Raw genomic sequence first — 18,705 nt, forward strand, 5'->3', positions numbered from 1 at the left:
TCCCCAGGCTGTGTGTCTCTCACATCAGATGCTTTTGCCTTCAGTAAAGCACTTGGTCCTGTGAACACAATTTGAATAAAAGGGGGTTTGTGCTCCTCCTGAGTTACAACACTTGAAAGGCCCCCTGGAACCCCCCCATTACTGACAGGTTAATGCACAGAATGTAGGATTACTCAGGATTTCTCTTGGCATTGCCTGCAAGTTGCCAAAGCTTCCCATAAAAGTGCTGTTTGTCTGTCAGGAGCTGGACAGTGAGCCCAAGGAGCAGGACAATGCATTTGTTCCATAGCAAGGTGGCAGAGTGGAATGGGACTTGAAGGAGGTGCAACAATTTTGGCAGCATTGGAAATAATTCTGCTTTGTGTTCTGTAACTCAGGGAGCTCTGTAGCGTTTTGGAGCTCCAACCTCAAATTAATATTTGTTTATCCTGATGGAATAATGTTAATGAAGGACCCTGGGAGGCACAGGGCAGTCAGTGCCACCTCAGTGCCCAGCAGGGTCATGGAGCAGCTCCTGCTGGAAACTGCAGGAAGGCACAAAGGGAAATGAGGTGAGCAAGAAAAGAGCAACAGAACATCTGCCTGGGCTTGTGCAAAGCATCACAGCCTGCCCTGGTGATCCCATCCTCTGGAGAGCCATGGATTTGGTGTGTGTGCCACTGGGTGAGTGAGGAATTGTGGCCCTGGCACAGGGTGCCCAGGGGAGCTGGGGCTGCCCCTGCATCCCTGGCAGTGCCCAAGGCCAGGCTGGGCAGGGCTCTGAGGGCTTGGAACTGGTCCCTTCCCCACCAGCCCATGGCTCTGGCAGGGATGGAGCTGCTGCTGGCCAGGGAGCTCAGGCAGGCTTTGTGCACAGGGAGGAACCAAAGAAGCTGAAGTAGGACTTCAAATATGTCACTCTGCTGTACTGAAAGTCTCTTTTGAGGTGAGTTTATAGCAGCTCACAGCTCAGAGCTGAGTCAGGGCTGCAGAACAAACATTTCACTAAATTCTAATGATTTACTATAAGCTGTGTGCCATGCTTTGGAGAATCTTTAAAATATAATTTTGCCTTTCCTTTTCCCTTTGGGCAAATAATTTTTTTCAGCTTTCTCAGTACATGTATAATTAATAACTTTGTTTACTGACAATGTCAGCACTAACGTAGCTCTGATTTATAGTGTTTATATTTTGCCTGTTTCCTGTAGCACATCCTAAGATGCCACATAGAGAAGAAACTGTATTTTAGGAAGGTGCTTCCAGAAAAATAAGAGTTCATTACCACCATCCTGGTATGTTCTCTTGGCTTCAGAAGAAACCATAAGACTCAAATCATTGTGCTTTAAGTAATTGGCTGAAACTTTGCTTTGCTCTCTGGGAATTTGCATGGGAAGGAAAGAACCACTGGAGGCTTTGTGGGGCTGGGGAGGAGGCTCAGTTCCACAAGCTCAGATTTCTGGGCTGGAGCAGCTTTGGCTCTGTCCTTGGCACTGGCTGTGCTTTTGCTCCCAGTCACACACTCATCTGCACAGTGCATGCTTCTTGCTCTGCTAATTTGCTTAAACGATCATTAGTGTGATTAACCATTAGAGCAGTGATTGCAGAGCTGCTGATCTCCCTGCTTAGTGTGATTAACCCTTAGAGGGGTGATTGCAGAGCTGCTGATCTCCCTGCTGCTCAGAGTGCAGCTGGGCTGGTCCAGGCAGACACACAGGAGAAGTGAGGGTTTCCACAATGAACCTGGGAACTCATGGAAAATTCCCCTGGGTGTAAACAAGTGCTGGAGCACATGGAAAAAGCTTTTATGGAGCCTCCAAAAGGTTTCCATGGGCTGCTGGTGCTGTTAGCAGAGCTCTGCATCATCACATCAACCACAGTAATGTTCCTTCAGGACTTGGAGGACTTGGGGAAAGGATTGTGGGTCCAAATGTTAAGCTGGTTCTGTTGGAAAACTGGAACTTGGCTTCTTTAGTTTCACATGGAATTGTAATTGTTGTTTTCCAAGGAAAAGAGAAAATTCTTTGAAGTGCAGGAAAATCTTAGGGATTAAAGGGGATATTTGAATCGTGGATGTGGCACTTGGGGCTGTGGTTAGTGATGGATCTGACAGTGCTGGGGTGATGGCGGGACTCAATCTTGGGGGTTGTTTCCAACCTAAAGGATTCTTTGGTTTGCCTGGAACAGCTCAGATGGGTAAAATGTCATTTGGAAAAACATCTTTCACTTGTAGGGATCCATTGTTGTACCACCTTGCCAAAAATACTTTTCTAAGATAGTATTTTAGAATTATTGACCAGTGTTTTTATAAGGAGGCTCCTGTTAAAGTGGTCACTTTAATTTACTAATGTGAAATCTGAAGACTCTTAGAACTTCCTAATCTATTCACTGTTACTAGTTTGTGGTTAAAGTGTGTGAATGCTCTGCAGTCTCTCTTTGAGGGAAAAATTCTTTTCTAGAATATCACAAACTTTAAATATGAAAAACTTCCTTGGATTTGAGGTGTGCACCTGATCCATAATACCTGTTTCAATTTCTTTACCTTTACCCAAATTACTGGATTTTATTTAAGAAAAAAACATTACTGGGGTCTGTGCTTTCCTGAGTTCCTGTTGCTCTCACTGGCCTCGTGTGCTGGGCCAGGTTTCAACATAAGAGAATGTAAAGGCAAATTTGTACCTGTGTGACAAGAAACAGCCTCAGATTCCACCTTCAGTAATTGTGGAAAGCTGAATGATCAATTAGAATATTTTTGTGCAGTGAATGGCACAGTTTACACAGATTGCTCCAAGTTTATTTTGTATCTTTCTGTACCTCAGTGGTTAGAATCCATTTGTGTTGGGAAGGATGAAAGTTTGACAGATATAAGAAAGTCTCACAGATATATCTGTTTAGCAGAAAGATTTTTGAATGTAGAATATAAAGGAGGAATAGAGATGGAAGCAAGTTTTGATATAGAAGTAAAGAATTGCTGAGCCAGTCTCACTGGCTAACCAAGGAGGCAAAGGGTGTGTTAGTTAGAAGGAGTTTTTATGGCTTAGAGCAAAGGATAAACCCACCCCAAACAAGAAAATGTTTTTACATATCTGAAGATAAAAAAAAGTCAAAGGGAAATGAGAATCTCTTTTGGTAGAGCCCCCCAGGAGCTCCTGTTGGATGGTGACAGCTCTGGCCCCAGGCAGGGATTGCTGCAGGATTCCATCTTGTGCCAGTGTCCAGAGGCAGATGGCTGAGGGGATTTAAGGAAAGGGTCAGAACAGTTCTTATTTCCCCTGGGTCATGTCCTGTTCTCCAGGCAGATTGGGGTTTCCTCTGTGGTTTCTCCATTATTTATCAATCCCCCATAGATTTCTATTATTCCATTTTCCTCTCTCACTCCATGTCAACATCTTGTATCCCCCTCATGCCATGCCTCTGAGAAGAACAGCACCTTTTTTCTTTATTTTGTGCCAATCTGTTAAATTTATTTAGTTTTTCTTCTCCAAGCTTTCATGGGAAAGGCTGAGCCAGTCCCCCCTTACTCCCCCACTATGCCAGTCATGTTTATCTGGGCCTTTATTGAGCCCTTGGAGTTGTTTCTTTTCAGGCTGCAGAGTCTTGTTTGCTGGCTCCTTACACACAAGCTGTTATTGAAGTGAGTTGTAATTAAGGTTATTTTTGGGATTTGTAAATTAGAAGGGACTTTGATGTGAAGATGGGCCTGCATTCACTGAGCTGGAAAGGAATCAGAATTGATGTGGAAAGCCAGCCTGAAGAATTTGTGTCATTACAAGACAAAAAACATGGAAAAGCAGTAACTCTGTATTTTCTTTTGAACTTGATCTGAAAAAAGCTATTTTTTGTAGTGCCAGGATGTGCCTGGATCCAGCAGCAGCTATTGGTGAACATGAGAGGGGCTTAGTTGATCCCATAAATTATTTTTACTGTTCCCAGCCCTAGTTTGTCTTTTCCCCAAATGATCAGAGGCAATCTGTATTCAGTGAACAAACAGCTTCATATTTGAAATAATCTTAAAATGTGTGTCCTTGCTGGCCTTTGGAGCTCCTCAGTCTGTAACACACAAATGAACCCCCTCACTGGGAGGGCTGCACTGGGAAATATTCAAAGATATGGGATGTCAAGGCTTGCTGCCTTTAATTTGTCACGTCCTCTTTCCCCTTCTTGTGGGATGGAGTTAGGAAATTCTTAAATACGTGTTCTCCTGCTGTTTCTCCCCAGGATCTCACTGCCTTGTGCACTGCACAAACTTCACAGTGCTACTTTATTGAGAAAATATTCAATATTTGCTATTTTTCCTTATTCAGGGGATAGTCCCATGATTTATTTATACTGCTCGGTTCAAATCCATATTTATTCCTGTTTTGGTATTCAGCTCCATGGCACCTAAATCATTCATAACCACTAATGAATGTATTTTTGCTCTCTGCTGAAATGAAGTGGCATTGAATCCATTTAAAAAATTGACTGGGACACAGAAAAATTAAGAGGAAATGTATCCAGCTGTTTTAGTGCCCAGTGTGAGACACTTCAGCATTGATTTTTCAGAATATGCATCCCATAATCTGTCCCTTCAGAGCTGTGACTGCCCTGGAGAAGGGGCTGAGGGGCCACAGTCACCTCTCAAATATGGGATTTGCTCCATAAATGTCCACCCAGTGCCATCAGAGGGGCAGGGCTGGGGAAGGCACCTGGGGATCCAGGGTGCTGTCACATCCAGGGAGAGCCACTTTGTTGTTATTATTATTATTGTTGTTGTTTTTTAATCTTCACGTATCAAAATTATTGGAATAATTGTAAACTTTTAAGATTTGAGTTTTTGAAAGACCCAAGGAAGAAAATACAAGTGGGAAATGTGCCATATTCCACATTCCAGTTATAAAGCACTTCTTGCTGAGGTGTTGGGTGTCATTCTGGGTGGAGGGAGGACTCAGCCCTATATCCACCCTTTATATCCAGAATAAACATCCCTAAATCCTGAAGGAACACTGTAATGTTCCCAGTGATGGCAGCAGTGCTGCACATCCTCCCACCAAGCAGTGCCAGGGTGGATGGAGGATTCCTGCTGGGGATTTGTGTGGAGGGGGCAGGAGGGATCTAAACAGACACCAGAGGCAGCGTGCTGGCAACTGGGATTGAGGGTTTTGCCTGGAAATAGCTGGAAATGGGAAACAAGGCCCCAAAGGCTCTGGGCCTTGTTGTGCTCAGGGCTGTCTGAGGCCTCTTCCCCAGCTCAGCTTTGTGTGGAAAATGAGGGCTCTGGAATTCAATAAAAATTTCATTGCCTTTGGCAGTGCTGTAAGAAGTTGAAATTTTGATGAGCGTTCTTGTTATTCAGATGTTTCCATGGTACTTGGAGTAGATTCAGGGTCAAACAGGAGAGATTTCTCCTAGAAGGGCTGAGGAAGGAGAGCTTAGTAAAACAGAGAAATAATGAATGTAACAGTTTTACATTATTGATGGCCAGATTAAGGTTTTTACTTCTAAAAATCACCCGAGAAGTTGCGTGGAAGGCTCACTCCGAATGATAATCAGTAATACCCTCGGATAAGCATGGAGTGAGCTCTGCTCTAGTTCATTACAGTGGATAAGCTTTTCCATGTCATCTGGTGAACTCATTTCCATCTAGAAATCTCTTCTGTCATCTGTTCTTTGTCTGAGTTTCTCCTTCACTGGGGAGTTCACCCCTAGAGCAGCAGGTTAATCCCAGCCCATGCCTCCCCTGTGCAGGTTTTGGGAGATGTCCTCCCACAGAGGGTGGGCTCAGTCTGAACAAGAAGGAAATAAAGCTTTGGTGTCTTTGGACATGGAGGAGTCTTACTGGGAGCACTGGAGGGGAGGTGACAAGTGCAAAAGGTTTTGAGGCCAAATCTCTCCCATAAAAAGAAACAGGAATCTGTAAATTGGTACAACTTCAGTGTACAGGTGGTTTGAGTTTTCACTTGTGTGTTCCCCTGTTGTGGGCAAAACAGAGCTGTAGTAGTGTGTTTTTTATTTGGCATGTTTATTGTTTGATTTGTGGTTTTGTAGTCCTTTTGTGTTTTTCTCCCCCTGTTTTTAGAGTGACACAGACCTGCTTTTGTTATTTAGTTGAGCCAGGTGTTGGTTAATCTGTTTGATGTTGGTGCAGGACAGACACTCACTGCTGGGGCCAAATCCTCTTGAGGCAGACTCACAGAGCAGTTGGGATTGGAAGGGACCTCTGGAGACCATGCAGTCCATTCAGGGTCATCCAGGTGGGTTTGGGATCCCCCAAACATGGGAGACTCCACACCCTCCTGGAAAGCAGCTCTTCCTCACAGTCAGGTGGAACTTGTGATTTCATTTTTATGCCCATTGCTTCCTGATCATATTTAGCAATTCCTGTTGCTGAATGCCACTGAGAAGTGTAATGGAAGCAGCTTTTCAGTGGTCTTGGACAAAGGTCAGTGTTCCATCCCTGCAGGGAATAGCTGGGGGAGCTGTGGCACATCTTCCCCTGGGCTCAGAGTGGGTGGGGATTCCATCCTGCAGCCGTGATCCATGGGGTGCTGTGGGTCAGAGCAGCACCCACCTGGTGTCCACCATCCTGGCACACAGGAATTCCTTCTGCTGCTCCTCTGTGGGGCCCAGCTGTGCTTGTCCCCCAGGAGCAGCCCTTCCATGGCCATACAGGCAAAGGAGGGGTTTGGGTGTGTTTGTATTGATGCCTCAGGTTTAGCTTTTCTATTTTTCACATTCTGTGCTGCTTTAGTGGGTGGGGCTGGGCTTCATATTATGGGATGGTGAGCTCTGTGCACAGAGCAGGGAGACAAAACAATTCCTGCTCCAGCTGGGCACCAAGGACAAAGGATCCAAATCTCAGGCCCAAAGGCACAAACAACATGGACCAAAGAGAGGAAACAAGAAGGATGGGACTGCATAGGCTGGAGCTGTAATTGACAATTAACTCCAATATGCAAATGGAGCAGAACTTACAAAAGTGAGAGACCCCATGACTTGTGGTCCATTTTTGTGACCATTTTGGTTCATCTTGGATGCAGCCCTGGCTGGGCTCTTGTGCTGCCCAAGGTGGCTCTGTTGAGGCCTTCTAATAAATCCTTGTTTTATTCTTTAGCTCTGCCCAGTCCCTGTTTTAGGTCAGCCTTCCCAAGGCATCACAAAGGGCACAGAGGTTCTCCAGCCCCAGCTTCCCTCACTGCCCTGTTCTGATGGAGCTCAGCACCATGGTGGCACTGAGGGTCCAAACACCAAACCTCCCAACCCCACAGCAAAGGTAATGGCCTTGTCATGGAAAACATGGAGAGTCCAGGCTCAAACCCAGAATTTATCAGGGCATTAGGGCTGTAAACTGATGGCCATTCCTGGGTGGTGACATCCATCACCACCACCAGCACTTAGTTTTGTAGAGGGGGATCTGTGGGATAAAGTTAACTAAGGATAAAGTAGTTTGAGGGAGGTTACTAAAAACACAAAGCAAAGCCCAAGAGGTTAAACAAATACTGGGCACGTGGTGTTTGTGTTCACAGTGAGCATCCAACACCAGTGAAAAGTTACCCTGGAAAGAGGAAAAAAACCCAGCTCCAAACCTCCCCAGAGAGCTCCTAAGGACAAGGGAAAGGAATTATTATTCTCCCGTTTATTTGCAAGTAAATGAATAGAAAACTTTCAGTCATTTGCTAATAACAGACAAATCTTGTGATAGTTTTTTCCAAGCCTGTCAGAGCTGGGACATCTGCCAGGGACAGCACAGGGTCAGCACATGATGGAGTGTGAGGAGAAAGGGGTGAGAAGATGGCCTGAAGCAGAAAAGTGAATTCCTGCTGTCTGTGTTCTCTGCAAGATTGGAGACTTTTGTCTTAAACTGTATTTTATCTTTTCAAATAGAGAGGCTGTACCTGAACTTGCAGTGTTAGTAAAATCTATTTCAGAGCAAACCCCTGAAGTGAACAGTGAGGAATCATTGGGACCAGATGGTCTTCACTCCACATTTCTTGAGGAGCTGAAGTGTGAAATCCTGAGTTCCCAAGAGTGCTGTGTAACCTAGCACCTAAATCAGCAGACTGAAAAAAATCAGACTAAGGAGATTTGGTCAGTGTGACATGAGGGTTTTAGAAGCCTTTCAGGGGAGATTTGGGAAAATGTGGGTGAGTTAATTTGATATCTGGAGCTGTTAAAATGACAAAAAATTAAAATACAGTGTTGGTAGCTGATTGAATCCACCCATGTGTATTTTGTGTGGAAAAAGCCACACAAAACCTTTTGTGAACCTTTTGGAGAACCTTTTGCAGGATGTTGTTGCCCTTCCTTCCCCAGAGCCTTTCTGCCAGTGTCACTCACTAAGAGCCTCAAACACTGGTGCTGTGAGTCAGAGTGAATTCCCTCCTGCAGGAAAAGGGAATGAATTCATTGTTTAATAGGAAATTAGAGGGTGTTGTTTTGATCTGTGGAGCTGAGTCTGCACTGCTCAGTGTGGAAAAGGGGATTTGGGGTGTCCTGAGTTCATTGGGGTTGTGAAAACAGATGGTGCTGGTGAAGAGTTTTGGGAACACCTTGTGATGTAAGGAACATCCAGGTGGTGAAATGACACTGGAGTTCGATGGATTGCACAGGGAAATGCAGCTCTGCCAGTTCCTGTAACACAGCCATGGTCTTTGACCTGGGGCTTGGCATGGCCCTGAAATATTGAAATTGGAAGATGCAGGTTTTTGGAAAGCACAGGATCTTAAAAACCAAATGAAATAGTAGGAATTGTTAGGAAAGGAATAGGAACCTGAGCAGAAAAATCATCATGGGACTGTCTAAATCTGCTGGTCCTGGATGTCAGAAAGTGAAAAAGCCAGACAGAAAAATCCTGCTCACTACAGGATGCTGCAGACTCACTGCATGTCTGTGCAGCCAGAGAGCTTCCCAGGCAATTCCAGCTGTGGATCCATGTCCAGAGCTCTGCCTGCCTGCAATCCAAATGTCTGTGCCAGGCTGGAGCCCACAGCTTGCACAGGAGCCTTGCTGGGGATGGGGCTGCTGCACACGAGGCTGTGTTCAGGGACTGCTGGATTTTACTGCAGCTCGTGCGGGGAGGGAATCCCATTTCCACCCCTCCATGCAAGAGTGAGCAGCTGATTGTTTGGAGTGTTATCCCAGGCCAGGCCAGGGATGGAGATGTTAGTCCTGTGTCATTCCTCCTGCACAGGAATGGTACAGAGATATACAAAAATATATCTATATACACACTCATTTCCTTTCTGCAGCACAGAGCATTTCTTTGTTAAGCTCCTATTTGAGGTGTCCAGTTCCATGGCTGCATAATCCTGCCTTTGCTCAAATAACTGATTCCAGCTCTTCAATTTTTCTTTTGGAGCTAATTTTCTGGGTCATTGATCATTTTCATTGCTCTCTTGTAAATCAGAGTTCATGTTTTCCCTCAGATGTGGGGGGGTTGGGGTGTGCTGGGTGGAAGGAGCTGCTGCCAGCCTCCCCGTGGGCAGCTCTTCATCCCCCTCTGATACTGGCACTCATGTCCAGTTTGTGAGAAAATCCTTGTTTCTCAGGCCTTTTGCTGTGAACTTTAGTGCTATTACTTCCTACTCCATAAATCTACAATATATTATTTCTGCCTAAAAAAACCCCCACATATGTTGAATTACAGCTTGAGTTTTTTTGCTCTCTAATTGATCAGTATAATTATACTTTATATTTGTTCTGTACTATTCATGCTTACCTGGTTTCTTGGTTGTTGTCCTAGCATTGAATATTGGATTTTAGTTTCTGCCTCTGGAATGTTTATTTAGGGGCTGGTCTCTGAAGCATGGATCATATTTAGCAGTTTCTGAATGAAAGCTTTTCACTGTAAATGTAAAATAGCTGCTTTAATTCAGCCCTGCCCTTCTGCCAGCACTGGAAGCAGCTCTCTCCATGGAGCTGGGGTTTGGCATTTCCAAGGGAACTGTAAACTCTGAACAGTCCACAGGAACAACCCATGGCCACCAAATGCTCATTTGGGGTAATTCCAGCTGCTGAGCAGAGGTTTAACAAGGTCATTGCAGCAGGCAAACCAGGTCCCCCTGTGCTTTGGCTGTGCAAGAAGAGGGAAAGATTCCCACCAGTCAGGATGCCACAGGCACCACTTCTCCCTAGGGCCATTGGCTTTCATTTTCTAAAATATATATTAAAAAAAACCCCATTTAGTACATTGGAGATTGTCACTGCCACCAAAACTGTTCATCAACTGCAACTCTGGCTTTGCTGCAAAAAAATTGCAGTAGTAGTTTACATTTTTATAACCTTTTTGTGTCTTGGTATGCTGATTTTTGTACATTAATTTGACACTTTTCTGTATTTCTCTAGAGGAACCCTTTTTCTCAGCTTGTGTTTGCTTTGCAAATTTTGTAGCTGCATATTAAGTGTGTTTTAAGGACATCACAGTCATGCTCAGGGATTGGGAAGAATTTGTCTTGCCTACAACGTAGTTTTGGTGTTTAAATCTCTTTTTTTCCCAAGTATTATCCATATACTTCTGCTGTTTTTTAAGGAAGAATGACTCCCCATTTTCATTTAAAGTGTAAAATCCTTTTTTGTTTTCAGGATACATTTGAAGAAAATCAACTAATTTGTATACAACTAACTCATGGAATTAGAAGATGATAATCAAAAAACTCTGCTTTTAAACATCAATTCAAACATTTTTTCTGTGTTTTGGGGGAGGGACAGAAGGGATGGATTAACTGGGTAATGGTCATGTTGCAGTTTGATCCTTCTTAGAAACTAAATTGCAGTTGTGAAAATTGCATTTAACTTTATAATGATTCTAATAGGATTTGGAGCATATCCTAATGGAATAGGTTGTTATCCCTGGAGGAGGAAATAAAATCCCTGTGGACCATTACAGGCTGATATGAAATGGGCTTTATGGTAAAATTTTAAATACTGCTGGTAATCCAGATTTGTAACTGAAATACAAGCTGGGGATTGTGCCCCCAGCATCCCTGGGAAATGGGTTATAAATGGAAGTGGCCAGGAGTGCTGGAGCCAGGAGGGTTTGAGATACACTGGGAAAATGTGGCCACTGCTAAGTTTGTGTTTGTGCTCTTTGGGCTGGGGGGAAGCTTCTGGAATGAGCAGATGATTTGTAAGGAGTGCCTGGAGATGCTCTCCATGGACAAAGCGTGGGAGGAGGGCAGGAGCTGGGGTTTCCCTGGCTGACCTCAGAACACACACTCCTCATTTCTAGGGATTGAGGGCACCTGGAGGTGCCTGAGGAAGCAGGAATGGTGCTTCAGTGTTGTCCTGGACATTTCCAGTTTGAAATTCAGCCTCAGGCTGTTACTGGAGTTGCAGCACCGCTTCAGGAATAGTCCTGGCTGGAAATGTTCCTGTCCCTGCCATCCAGAGCTGGGTTGGATGGGGCTTGGAGCACCATGGTCCAGTGGAAGTGTCCCTGCCCATGGCAGAGATGGCACTGGGTGGCCTTTGAGGTCCCTTCCAACCCAAACCAGTCATGGATTCTGTGACTTGGGAGTGTTTGGAGCCACTGGTTGGTCCCATTCTTTATTTCTTTATTTTGGCTTTGTTGGCTGCTGTGCTTGGGCCAGTGTGGCATTGACATTCTCTGGAAAAATCCCTTCACCCAGGATTCTTCTCCTGGGAAGCTGAGAAGCCTCAGGGAAAAGGAAAACAATTCTGATCTCATGTGCTGCTCCTGTGCTGTGCTCATGTGGAATGTGTTTGGAGATTGCTCACCCACAGGTGATTGTTTCACTGCATTCTGCTGGGAGTTGTTCTCACTCTTGGGCCAACCAGGGCCAAGCTGTGACAGGACTCTGGAAAGAGTCAGGAGTTTTCATTATTATCCTTTTAGCCTTCTGTAAGTATCCTTTGTGTATTCTTTAGTGTAGTATAGAATTCTTTAATATAATATAGTATAATAAAGTCATAAATGAGCCTTCTGAGAACATGGAGTCAGATGCATCATTCCTGCCTTCGTTGGGGCAGTTCCCAGCAAATACAATAGACCAGCAGCTGATTTATTAATGCTTTTTAGAAAGAGAACAGGTCTTTTAAAGTGATCTTTACAGCCTGTGTGTCCAGAGGAGACCATTGCTGTGCTCCTCCTGTACAGCACAGCTGCAGGCCACTGGAGTTCATTTCCATTTCCTTCTGATCACCTGTACTTGTGGAATGGCATCCATGTCCAGCATCCATTCCTGTTTCCTCATCACCTTGGGTGCAATTCCTGCTGCATGTCTGCAGTTCCTCAGCTCTTCCCATCCTTTAGAGCTATTGGCTTAAAAAGCATCTTATTTTTAAAATATTTCACCTTTATTGGGATGTAGCTTAGAAGTTTGAATCAACTGCTGATGTAGTTTGGATTGGGTGTTTTTTCTTAATCTTTTGATCATTGTTGTGATCAAAATATTTTCTTCCATCCCCAGAAGGGTGGCAGGGCTCCCTGGGGGGTGTGAAATTCTGTTCAAGCATTTTGCCTTTTCAGGAGTTGTTCTGTGCTGACACGAAGAGGGGGCTGAACTGCCAAGTTGTCTTTGAAGTTGAATTGTGTGTTTGGCAACAGAGCACAGCATCTTCCCTTACAAATCTGGTTTTCTGTGGTAATTGGCTCCTTTGCTCACTGGTTATCAATTGAACTTCTCTACCACAAACATCTGTACTTGCCTTGTGTTAATGCTAAACACTGACATGGTTAAACCAGAAGAGTGTGTTTGAAAAGCATTTATTAATTCATTAACTGGGAAGTAATTGATAAAGTGAGCACTCCTCATGTTATTATCCCTTTGTGAACAGCTTGGCATTTGCTCCATGAGCCAGAAAAGCAAAGTCACTTTGAAAACACAGGGTGTTTCAAATTCTTAATCTCCTAAATCAAAAGTAGTTGAGAGTAGGTAGGAGAGTCTCTACTTCAACTTCCCCTTCTGTGTCAAGAAAATCCTGCCTCTTACAATTCAAAATTAATGCCTCTTTCTGGATGATGTCCCAAACTGGAGCAATATCAGTTGCCAAAGATATTTGAGTTCTTTCCAAATGTCTTCATTACAACAGTAATGAAGAGTTAAACATTAGTGGAGAACACAGAGTGAGAACTTTGCTGTGGTACAGTTTGGGCATTCAGTTCTTCCCTGGCAGGGTGGGCAGGCCCTGGCACAGGGTGCCCACAGCAGCTGGGGCTGCCCCTGCATCCCTGGCAGTGCCCAAGGCCAGGCTGGACAGGGCTTGGAGCAGCCTGGGACAATGAAAGGTGTCCCTGTTCATGGCAGGGGTGGGATGAAATGATCTTCAAGGAGCTGTCCACCCCAAACCAGGCTGGGATTCCATGCGGAGTTTTTCACATAAGTTTTTGGCACATCAGTGCTTTTGGCAGTCACTGATACTGGCTTGTGTCTCTGTGTTCCTCTGACAAGATTAATATGTGGCTAAGGAATTCAAGCTCACCTGTAATGAATGTTTTGGAAATGGAAGCATTTGTACATTCATGGAAAAACAACTTTTGCAATTCTTGTATTCCCTTTTGTCAACTCTGCAAGCAGTGCAGGAATCGATCGTGCGTGTGAGTAGAGCCTGAGATGGAAGGGGAGTGAGAACATCAGAATTGATCAGCAGGGTGAACAAAATGAGGCATGAGTTAAAAAAGCTAACCATGAGCAGGCAATGGTTGGCCCAGGCTGGCAGGGGATGATGCATGTGGGAAGGGCAGAGGCAGAGTGATGCCCTGGGTGAGGGATTCGCTGCAGTGCTGCCATGGTATTTGTGCCATTTTTCAAGGCACTGCTGAGACACAGCTGAAATTCTGTCAGGACCCAGGACATTGCTCTGGCTGCCCTGGGTGATTCCAGACCCTGGCAGGGGGCTCAGAGACCTTGGCACAGAGTCAAAACCACCTGTGCCTTGGATTTTAGCCCATGGAAACCATTCCCAACTTTGTGTGAGATTTACAAGCCACAAGAGTTGGAGTAGAATGATGGTGAATTTGTCACAGGGTGAAAAAGTAGAATTTTGGGGTTTTAGAATGGGGGTCCAAGAGGCAAGATGGAGGAATCTGGGCATGTCCTGTCCTTCTTCTCCTTCTTCTTGTCCTCCATCTTCTGCTGTCATGGTGACACTTTTGGGTTGGTTGAGAGTAAAGACAGAGTGTCTAACATAGGTGATAGGGATTGGAAAATCATTGTAAATAAAGTACAGGTAGTTCTTAGTATAAAAAGTTAACACCACCCCAAGGGCAGGGACTGTGCCACAACCCAACCTGCTGGACAGATCTCAGCAGGTCAGAGAAAGAATGGAACAGATAAGAGAAAATAAACAACCCTGAGAAGCAGAACTACAAATCTTGACTTCTTCTTCTGTCACAGGGCTGGGAAAAAGACTTTCTAATACCTTGGGGGTCATTTCAACCACAGAAACTCAAGAGAAAATTCCATGTAAATGATTGAAACTCCACAGGCTCTGGAGATGGATTCAGGCTGGAGCACATCCAGAGGGTTGGGAGGAATTGTCACAGCAGAGCAAATGTGACTGCTTGAGGCACCCAAAATAAGGCTGGGTAGGGGAAGGGAGGGAGCAGTAGCACAGCTTGTAATAAATAACAGTGCTGAGGATAAATACCAGGGAGGAATAAAAATAATTTTCATAGAGAATAAATTACAGCAATTTGGTGGCAAATAAATTCAGAAGAGAGTTTTCAAATGTCAATGTTGTGTGTGGTGGTAGCAGCCATCAGAGAGTAAGCACAGAAATATCTGAACCTTTTTAAGGTGGAATTTATGGTGTGTTTGGTAAATTTCTGGGAAGTTGGTAGGAAAGGGGTGTCTGAATGCACAGGCAGCAGGGCTCAGCCCCATCCAGCTTTTTGCTCCTGTGTGAGAGTTAGAGCAGTGAATGTACACTTTGTGTAGCTTTGCACCCTTGCCTGAGAGGTAAACCACCTCCTTACTCTAAAGTATTTCCATTTATTAATGTTCTCTTTATTCATTTATAATCCAAAACATGAGGGGGGTTGGGGGAGCTGCTCACCTCCAACTGTTTTAATTTAAAAGTATTAAATCCACCTACAAACCTTTGGGATCATTTCAGAGGAAGGAGTAAAACATGACCTAGGAGTCCTTATCCACAGCACCAAATAAACCCCATTGAGAGGCCAAATGTGTAAATTGTTTGTCTAAACCCCGTGGCCCTTCCATATTGACTTTCTTTGCTAAATATTAAAGGGCAAAAGGCTGCTTTGGGCTTTCCTGGAACTCCAGCAATCCGAGCTGCCAACACAAGTAAGAGAATTGCCCTGTGCTGGGAACATAATAAACACAAATCAACAGGTGGGTGTTCTCTGAAGAGGATATTCCAGGAGTGAGTGCCTCCAGGGCTTGGTGCTGCTGAGCCAGAGGAGTGCAGAGGCCCTGGATGCAGATGGAGGCTCCTGTGGAAGAAACTGTGTCTGTGCACCAAGCACTTGGGGCTGGTGTTCTCAAAAAATCTGTGTCTCAGAGTTTGTGTGATTTTAAATGTGTTTGGTGGAATTCATCTCACTCTGGGGACTTAAGGACATATAGAAGGCAGCCAAGACCCAGAGTAACACCTTTGGTGCATGTTGTAAGTGAAGAACTTCTGCTCTTCATAGAATTAATGTTCAGCTTCTGCTCTGCTGTGTTATAAATACACAGCTCCCCTTCTGTACATCCATGAAATGTCATCACTGTGGTGCAGGGGCACCTGGCTGCTCATGGACATCCTTGAGCTTTCCTTGGCTTCCAGAGGCCAGAGGAGAAACTCCTGGGCTCAGTACGGCACTCTGTGTTTGATAACCTCAGCTCCTTCACAGGAACATGAGGCTGTGGTGCCCTGGGAAAGTTTCATCTCAGTTTTGTGTCCATTCATTTTTAAAAGTACTTTTTTAATATAATTGTAGCCTTTTTTTCCTACTGACTTGAACTCCCTGAGGTTTAACTTTGCAGTTTATACACCTCAGTTCCATTTCTTCTTTCATGTGGTCTCAAGGGGTCATTCCCAATTGGCTAGATCCTGTTGGAACCCTGGATGCTGAGAACTTTAAACTTTCTGTGCTTTAAGGCACAGACCCTCAAGAGAGCACTGCATTTGACCTGAGGCTGTGGAGAAGACTTTAAAAATTGATTGATAGCACTGGGATTCTGGGTGTGTAGTTGGTTAGAAGTGTGTAATCTCACAGGGTGGAAAACTTAGAGTTTGGGGTTTTAGAATATAGAAATAAATATGAAGCAAGATAGAAGTTTAAAGGCAGGGGCAAGTTATTCTTCTTTACCTTCTTCTCCGTGGTTTTAGGTGGTATTTTGTAATTGGACAGAAAAGTCCACATTGCAGGCTTTGAGCAATCAGTTATTGGGTTAAAAGGGAAAATAATCTAGGTGTCAGTTCTTAATTGGATAGTTTAGTCCTAACAAGAGATTGTTGGCCATTTTATCCCTTGCTAATGGAAGGCTGCAAAACTCATAGCTGTGAGGCTGTTTCACTGATAAGAAATAATAAACACCTGAGTCCAAACATGAACTGCCATCTCAAATACCTTCAACCCCAACCTCCAGAACCCACAGGATGCCAGGATGGTTTGGGTTGGAGGGGACCTTGGAGATCCTGTCATTCCCAGCCCTCTGCTGTGGGCAGTGACACCTTCCATGGAGCAGACTGGCCCAAAAGTGGTTCTGGAAGAGCTCCCAGCTTGTGTGGGTGTCTGTCAAAGCTGAGCTGCACATTCCTGCTGCCTTTGCTGCCGCTCATGCCCAAGTGCCCAGCCCATCTCTTGGTGTCAAGCTGGCTGTGTGTGGGACTGTCAGGTCTCTTTCTCTCTCTAACACCATCTCCTTGTCTTTGTTCCTTCCCCCCTGAAGTTGCCCCCACGTTCCTGAAGCGCCCTGCCAACATCTACGCCCACGAGTCCATGGACATCGTGTTTGAGTGCGAGGTGACCGGGAAGCCAACGCCGACCGTCAAGTGGGTCAAGAACGGGGACGTGGTGATCCCCAGTGACTACTTCAAAATCGTGGTGAGTGCACTGCCCACCTTGCATGTGTTTGGCCTGGCAGTTCTCCATACTCATGGAGATTGGGTTCTTCTCTAGAACCTGCTTTTGCCCTGTTGATGTTGGGTATCGCTGGCTGGGGTCTGTGTACAAATCACAAATGGGATGGGACTGCTAGGAACGTGCTTTGAGCTGTTTGATTTTCCAGCATCAGCCTCATTACATGGTTATGACAATGGGAGATGCTATAACCTCACATCCCAGGCATGTTTTTGGCCTGCCAGTTCTCCATAATCATGGAGATTGGGTTCTTCTCTAGAACCTGCTTTTGTCCTGTTGATGTTGGGTATCGCTGGCTGGGGGCTGTGTACAAATCACAAATGGGACAGGACTTCTAGGAACGTGCCTTGAGCTGTTTTATTTTCCAGCATCACTCTCATTACATGGTTATGATAATGGGAAGATGCCAGCAGCTCACATCCCAGGCATGTTTTTGGCCTGTCAGTTCTGCACAGTCATGGAGATTGGGTTCTTCTCTAGAACCTGCTTTTGTCCTGTTGATGTTGGGTATCACTGGCTGGGGTCTCTGTACAAATCACAGACAGGATGGGACTGCTAGGAACGTGCTTTGAGCTGTTTTATTTTCCAGCATCACTCTCATTACATGGTTATGACAATGGGAAGATGCTGGCAGCTCACATTCCAGGCAGCAGAACAAGAACTTAATGTTACAACTCACATCAAAAGTTTTTTGACCAATCCCACAAAGCAGAAGCACATTGACAGTGGTTCCATCCAACCACTATAAGCACGGGTACCTTTGGTTAAACAATGCTTGCTTATTTTGAATACAATACCTGCTTGTAAGCCTTAAAACACAATGCATAGAGCTCCATTATTAAGCTTAGAACTTCCTCATATCTCACTAGATAAACTTTTCTGCAGCTTAGGGAGTTATTCTAGACAAGTGTTAATACACAGACCATTGTTCTAGTTGTCCTTACTTTTCTACTTATATAATTTTTCTGCTGACCAGTCTGATGTCTACTGCTCAGCTCTAATCACAGTTCAGCTGTCTCTGAGCCCTGCCTTTTGCAGCTTTCCCAAAACCCTCTGATTTTATGGATTCCCACAGTTTGGGACCGGGAAGAGAAATGGTTTCTTGAATTCCTTTAATGTACATTGCTTATGTTGTAAGAGTTGATGTCTTTATAGCTTGGAATTTCCAGGAGACTTGGGCATACAGGGTGGCAAAAAGCACTGTGAAAGTATGAGCTCCCCATGACCACTGGCTGTGTGTGCTGCAGTCTGTGCCCCATAAAAATTCCAATTTCTAGCAGGAGCTGAAATAGAAATGTAACTGAGCTGTGAATGGTGAGTTTGGCACAGGGGTGCTTCTACAGGGAGATTTTAGGTGCAGTGAAAGGTGTTATTGAGGCATTTGAAAAATGAATGGCTGTGTAATGGGGTGTACCTGGCTTGTAGGGCTGTGAGCTTCACTCAGGCTCCAAAATACCACCACAACAGCTGGGGAAACATTGGGATTTGCCAGTGCTGTGTGATGCTAGAAAATTATAGCCATTAATGAGAGCTTCTGCAGCTTTTTGAACCCACTAGAACATGAGGATTCAGGGCAAGGGAGGTGAGATCTGGGAGCTCCAAACACACTTTTCCCAGTTGCTGTCAGAAGTTTCTCCTGCCACGGTAACGTGCCCTGCTGACACCACTGTTTTGGCAATTGCAGCCCATTTCTAAGTGTT

General features: G+C 44.8%; 1 protein-coding gene across 8 annotated transcripts in view; it reads left to right on the forward strand.

Moving 5' to 3' along the window:
* Positions 1–18,705, forward strand: part of NEO1 (neogenin 1) — a 178,653-nt gene that overhangs the window by 93,094 nt on the left and 66,854 nt on the right. For all 8 annotated transcript variants that reach the window (XM_066559131.1, XM_066559132.1, XM_066559136.1 and 5 more), the window contains exon 6: positions 16,815–16,969. In XM_066559131.1, the coding sequence (XP_066415228.1) occupies positions 16,815–16,969 (155 nt within the window). The remainder of the gene's footprint in view (positions 1–16,814; positions 16,970–18,705) is intronic.

The sequence above is a fragment of the Molothrus aeneus genome, chromosome 13 (genome assembly GCF_037042795.1).
Source record: "Molothrus aeneus isolate 106 chromosome 13, BPBGC_Maene_1.0, whole genome shotgun sequence".
Classification (NCBI taxonomy): domain Eukaryota; kingdom Metazoa; phylum Chordata; class Aves; order Passeriformes; family Icteridae; genus Molothrus; species Molothrus aeneus.